Source organism: Cinclus cinclus, chromosome 3, assembly GCF_963662255.1.
Source record: "Cinclus cinclus chromosome 3, bCinCin1.1, whole genome shotgun sequence".
NCBI lineage: Eukaryota > Metazoa > Chordata > Aves > Passeriformes > Cinclidae > Cinclus > Cinclus cinclus.
This window is the reverse complement of record NC_085048.1, coordinates 79,126,940-79,133,284: the sequence shown is the minus strand read 5'-3', so window position 1 is coordinate 79,133,284 and position 6,345 is coordinate 79,126,940. Positions and strand designations below refer to the sequence as shown.

At 45.9% G+C, this 6,345-nt stretch overlaps 1 protein-coding gene across 4 annotated transcripts in view; it reads left to right on the top strand.

Moving 5' to 3' along the window:
* Positions 1-3,432: 3,432 nt before the first annotated feature.
* SPAST (spastin) overlaps positions 3,433-6,345 on the top strand; it is a 35,955-nt gene continuing 33,042 nt past the window's right edge. For all 4 annotated transcript variants that reach the window (XM_062490275.1, XM_062490273.1, XM_062490274.1 and 1 more), the window contains exon 1: positions 3,433-3,901. In XM_062490275.1, the coding sequence (XP_062346259.1) occupies positions 3,496-3,901 (406 nt within the window). In that variant the 5' untranslated portion in view covers positions 3,433-3,495. The remainder of the gene's footprint in view (positions 3,902-6,345) is intronic.

Here is a 6,345-nt window from a genome sequence, read left to right as displayed (position 1 = left end):
GTAGTTTCATTTCTATAGGTTTGGGGTTTTTGGGGATTTTGGGTGTTTTGATTTGATTGAGGGTTTTTTTAGAAAATTAACTTTCTTTTGTTGTTTTACAAAAATAGGTCTACTTCTTCTGTCTTCTTGCTGCAGTGATGATGATGCATATAAATGATCTAGTTGATGCTCCTAAAAGATTAGTGAAATGGCAAAATAACAGAAAATGCCATGTTTTCAATAGATTCTGCTCTGATGAAGCCATCTGGTTGTAATAATGAAGTGTGTTCAAATGCAGAAATGAATTTGAAATAATGTTTGCAGAACTGACAATGTTACCACAGTGATAAGCAGGCTCAAAAACTAGTGCAGTCACAGATTTGATACTCAACTGAAGACCTTGGAATTAGAGCAGAACTGTGTCCTGTCTTTGTGTCTATTTTAGTACCTAGTGCTGGCAAGCTTACCTGATGCTGAAGAGGTGAGGTGGAAACACTGAGATTTCTTTACTGAAACTTAGAACAGGGATACAAACAATTTCTTAATGTGAAGAGGTATAAGCTTTTCAGTCAATTTTGAGCCTCTCTCTGAATTCTTCATTGTGTTCTAGTAATGATATTTTAGATAATTGCATTTAGAGGTCATGTTGGGAAAGGAAAAAGGTTTTCCAACTTACCTTTTTGTGCAACAGTGAATTGTGGTGTCAGGGTAGTTACACCTTTCTAATTCCTATGACTGTAATGCTGGTCTGCTCGGATTACCAAACCTTTTGCTAAGATACCTGTGTTTCATAAGTCTTCAATCTTCAGAGTCAAAAGTTGCCCACACCAGAGAGGGAGGCTTCACTTCTTCAGCCCTTGCTGGTGTTCATCAGAACCCTTGCTGAGCCAGGGTATCTCACTAACCAGCATGAAAGCCACAAGCCACTCACTGCTCTGATGTGGTTTAAGGGTTTGTGGGGTTTTTGTTGTTGTTGTTTTTTTTTTCCAAACTAGCATTAATCTTTACACGATGAATCCTTAGAATGGTTTACTGGCAAATCCAGTGACTACTAGGGCGATGTTAATACAGGAGGGTAGGGAAATTCAATTTGCAGAGCACAAAAATATTTAATAGCCAAAATAGTGAACTGGTTCTGTAGGTTTTCACTAAAAGCATTAAGACTTTCTCAAAATTTCTCACTGATTTCCGCTTTTGAAGCTGTTTTGGCATGTTTAGGGGCATGTTGTTACACTCCTAAAATGTGCACTCTTATTGTCGTGATACAGTCACATGATTCACAAAGGTGTCATTCTAAAATTTTTAAGAAGTAGAAATAACTGAATAAAATGACTAGTCAAGATTGATATAGATATGTTGTCTTCTGTTGTCATTCAGTCTGTCCTTGTTAATAAACTTACTCCTTCACTGGCATTCTATTTTGCTCAGGAATGGGATGATACTTTAGATAGTAGTGGGATAGTAAAGACAATAGGTCAATAATCCGTTGTTATGGGCTTATTTCACATTTTTGAAGCTACTTAGTGATAACACTACTTGAAGCTTCTGGAATTTCTTTGGTACTACGAAATCTGTTAAACCTTTATATCAGTAAAAAGAGATTTTTTTTAAAGGACAGTTACATATACTAAAAAAAAATTCTCCACTCATGAGTGGGCTGGAACATGCTTGATAATATTTTCATAATAGAAGTACATCATTCTTCTTACAAAATACAGAATAAAAATATTTGATGTACATTGCTGCATTTTTTCAGCACTGATAGTTTCACTGTCTGTCTAATAATGGTCTAGGTCATGAATAGTTGTTATATGTCTGTATGTTATTTTATATGTGATAAAATTCTGTATTTTATACAGTAAGAAAACTATATTGTGTACTGCTCTGTCATTGAAAGAAAACTACTCTGTCATTTAAGAAAGTGAATATCTATTAGCACGGAAAACTGGAAGTAATTTTATGAGGCACGAACAAACGAAAAAAAAACTAGTAGTTTTTTAGTAATTTTGGAAGAATGAATAAAATATTGCAGATAGTAGTGATTTTAGTTTGGGATATCCTTTTAATTAACATGCCCCACTTGCTTGTGCACTGAATATCCTGTTTACAGTTTTGGGACTGTCTCAGCTCCTGTGTGCAGTTCAGGGGTGCAGCAGAGAGATGATCTGTCATAATCTAATATCACTCAGTATTTTATTTGTAGAACAGAGAGTGTGTGACAAAGCAAAACAACACCAAAAAAGATGACACGATGCAACCACAGAGAGGGAGGCGTTTGCTAAAGTGGTGAATATAGCAGTGGGCACAGATGTGGTGGTGTATGGATGCCTCCCCTAGGTTGCTAGACCAAAGGTACCAGAGCATTTTTAAGGTTTGAAATAACCAAAGGAGTAGGGAGCTGGAGGATCTATCTCTTTAGTAGAGACACAAATAAATAAATGTTATGTCTGGGCAAGTAATTGACGGGGGCTTGGACAGCTTTTGGTAAGGAGAGTGGAGTAAAGATATATATATATATATAATATATGTATAAACATTTTTCTTTTTCCTCCAGAGCGATGTATCTATAATGCATAGTAAATTCCATTAGCTCCCTGCATGTGAGGAGACAGCCTGTCATTCCCATTACGGAGCTGCGGAGCAGACAAAGCACGGGAGTACGCTCCCGGGGGCAGCTCCAGGGCGGCGGGAGCAGGGACACCGCCGGTGACTGGCCGCTCCACGCCTCTCCGTGCGAGGGAATTCCCCGGGCTCTGCCTGTGTGCCGCTGGCAATGACTCCAGGCGGGAGCGGCGCCAGGAACCTGCGCTGCATTGTGCCTGCGGGGCGGCTCACAACCCCAGTCACAACAACGAATCCTGTTCAATGATTCATCGCCCGGCCACTCGGTGCGTTTCGCGGGCCGACACTGAACGGCCTGGCCATGGCTGGAGCGGGCCGGTGCTTCCAGCGTCGAGGTGCGCTCTCCACAGCTCCCGAAAGGAGGCTGCAGCCAGGTGGGACGCAGCTTTCTCCCGGGCAGCCAGCGAAAGGACGAGGGGACGTTGCCCCAGGCTGTGCCAGCGGTGGTCCAGGTTGGACCCTAGGAGGAATTTCTCCACAGAAAGGGTTGTTTAACATTGGGGAGGACTACCCAAGGAAGTGGTGCAGTCACCGTCCCTGATCACGTTCAAGAAGTCGGGACGTGCTGTGGTCCAGTTTTACATCGGTCAAAGGCTAGACTCGATGACCTCAGAGGTCTTTCCTAACCACATCGATTCTGTGCTTTCCAGGCGCAGCGTTAAGCATCTCCGAGGGCGGCTGGAGCGGGCCAGGCCGGGCGCTGTCGGCGCCATGCCGTCTTCTCCCGTGAAGGCACGGGCGGTGCCGCCTCTCCCCGCCCCCGGCCGGGGCCGCCCACATCCCGCCCTCCGTCCCTCCCCCTGGGCCGGCCGAAAGGGGCGTCGCCGCCGCCGCCGCCATCGCCATGGCCGGTTGTTGTCAGTCCCTGGCAGCGGGTTATGGCGACGGCGGTGAATGAATTCTCCGGGCGGCCGAGGGAAGAAGAAGGGCTCAGCCGGCTCCAGTTCCGCGCCTCCGACCGCCGGCTCCTCTCCCTCCTCGCCGCCCGGGCCGGCGCCCCCCGTGCCGCCGGCGGGGGCGGCGGCGGCGGCGTCCCCGCACAAGCGGAACCTGTACTACTTCTCGTACCCGCTCTTCGCCGCCTTCGCCCTGCTCCGCTTCGTCGCCTTCCAGCTCGGGCTGCTCTTCGCCTGGCTCTGCGAGCGCCTCTCCCGCGGCGCCCTCATGGCCGCCAAGGGCAGCAGGGCCGGGGCCAGCGACGCGCCCGAGCCCGGCGGGGCGCCCGAGACGGTGCGGGCGTGCCACAAGCGGGCCTTCGAGTGCATCTCCATGGCTCTGCGCATCGACGAGGACGAGACAGGTAGGGAGGGAGAGGCTGCGTCCGCCCCGGGGTGCGGGGGGAGGGCGGGAAGGCCCTGTGCCGTGGAACCGCTTTCAGCTAAGAGCGAACAAAACCCGCTCCGGCGAGAAATGCGGGCTGCGGACGGTGTGTGCGGGGGTTGAGCCGCGCTGTGCCCGCATGCGGTGGCGGTGCTTTGGTCCCCGGCCGGGTCCGTCCCTGCCGCAGCCTCCAGGTGCGGATCGGATCACAAAGCTGCGGCTCGGGCTCGTTCCCTTTACAAGACGAGTGCTTGTATTTCTCCCCAAAAGCTTAAGAGTTTTTGTCGAGGAGGTCTGGGTGAGGCGATGAAAAATTGCGGGCGGGTGTGTGCCTGTAACTAGCCTTCACCAAGCCAGCCGGACAACAAAAGCACCAAGAACAATAATAAGGGTGCATCCTATAATGCACTGCCTGACGAATGATGTGGGTGCTGAAGCGAGGCTTCAGGCTACTTGGCCCTCAGAATGCTCATTTGAGCCGTGTGACTTTTAAGGAAAGAAGTACTTGAATTTTGACAGTATCTTAAAAAATGTTTTTCTTAAACTGTTTGACATGCGTACTCTTAACAATCTTATAAATCTACTGCTGTGTGACGGAAAGACCTTAGGAGGACGTTTGGGGCTCAGTTAAATAAAGCAGAGGAGTGAGGACTTTTTAATTTATTTTTTGTGGAGCATTAAAAATACCCAGTCGAACAAAGCACTTGTTACTAAATTTAATTTAATCATTTATTTCAAATGCAGCAGCACGATTCTGTTAGTGTGAAAAAGGTAGGCCTCGGGGGCATGCTGTGCTGGTTTTTAAAATTCTCTGGAAAAGTCAGAATGCTTTATTCTAAACTTTCAGTTGGGCTTTAATGAAACTCCTGTCCTAGAGGAGGAGATTAAAAATATAGGAGTAGGCCTTCATTTGAAGCTGCATGCTGAGAGCACCAGAGAAGCATGGGATGTGTCCTTCTTTGCCTTGACGATTTGGGAGTGGCAGTGGTATGCTCTGGGAGAGTAAAAAACCCTGCACCATGTGCGGCAAGGTTAGTTCAGCACAGACGTACAGCGAGAGAGCACTGAGGGTCATAGGAACAAAGCATGAAAGAAGGTGAGGTAGCTGAAAGCTTTGGTGTTGTTGATAATCGCTCTGTGAGGAGTAGTAAAGTCTTACCTTATCAGCCACCTGTTCCAGTGTTGTGGCCTTTAACTGCTGGTGGTTTGGAGGGTAAGCCCTTAAATACCAGTTTTAATCACGGACTTGCTCTGTAGATGGCCTTAGGGTGATCATATATGAATTAGCTGCACAGGCCATACATTTACTAAGATGATCTTAGCTGCTCATATGAGCAATTGCACAGCTGTTACAGCCCTGCAACTGCAAGATACATTCCACTGAGAAAAAGCTCCCTTTAATACACAGATTTGCTATTTGCTTATCTGATTTTACCAGAATACTTGTCTATCCTTGAAAATTTTTTGATCTGTGAGCAAACTTTTTATAGCTTCAAAGAGAAAACTGTATGTCAGACACAGTTTGTGAAACGGCTGGAATTTCTGAATTGTCTAATAGCATGTTAGCTATGTGGCATTTCTGCTGTTGTGGGAGCTATGTATACTTTAGTAATTTTGATGCACTTCTGGTAATTTTTTATGCTTCTGAATTAGTGGGGCAATTATTATTGTTTTGGTTTTCACAGTTAAGTTTAATATCTTTTCGTAAGAAAGCCAGTGTGGTGTGTTGACCCCTGCAAACAGTTAAGCATCCACACAGCTGCTTGTTTACTCTTCTCAGTGCGACAGGGGAGAGCATAGGAGGATCAAAAGTGAGGGGTGAAAAAGACCTGAGAAAATCCTTCCAAGCAATGATTGCCTTGGAAGACAGCCCCCATCCAGTTACTCATCTCCCCAGGTTTTTATTGATGAGCATTATATTGTATGATGCAGAGTATTCTGTTGGCCAGTTTGGGTCAGTCATCCTGCTAGTGTCCTCTCCCAACTTCCTGTGCACTCTTAGACTACTCACTGGCGATCGAGATGGGAAAAAGAAAACCTTGAGGTCGTGCTGTTCAGCAATACCTTAAACATCTGTGTTATAAACTGTTTTAGTCACAAATCCAAAACACAGTTGGGACTGTTTGAGGAAAATTAACTCAATTCTGCTCAATATAGCCAATAGCAACTATATAGTCAGTAGAGCCAATATAGCAAATCAGCAACTTCCAAGGAATGTGACATTTATTGTATTTTAATGTCATAATCACTGAGAACTAGTCAACCATTCTGTGTGGAGTTGGAGCACAACCTTTGCAAACAGCCTGGTGTGGTATTGTGCTTTTAGAAGTTCCTCCAGTTAAAAGCTGGAAGTGAAATTTTACTGATGACCTTGGCATGTTTGCAGCTGCCCCTAAGAATAACAAACCAATTCAGGATTTATCA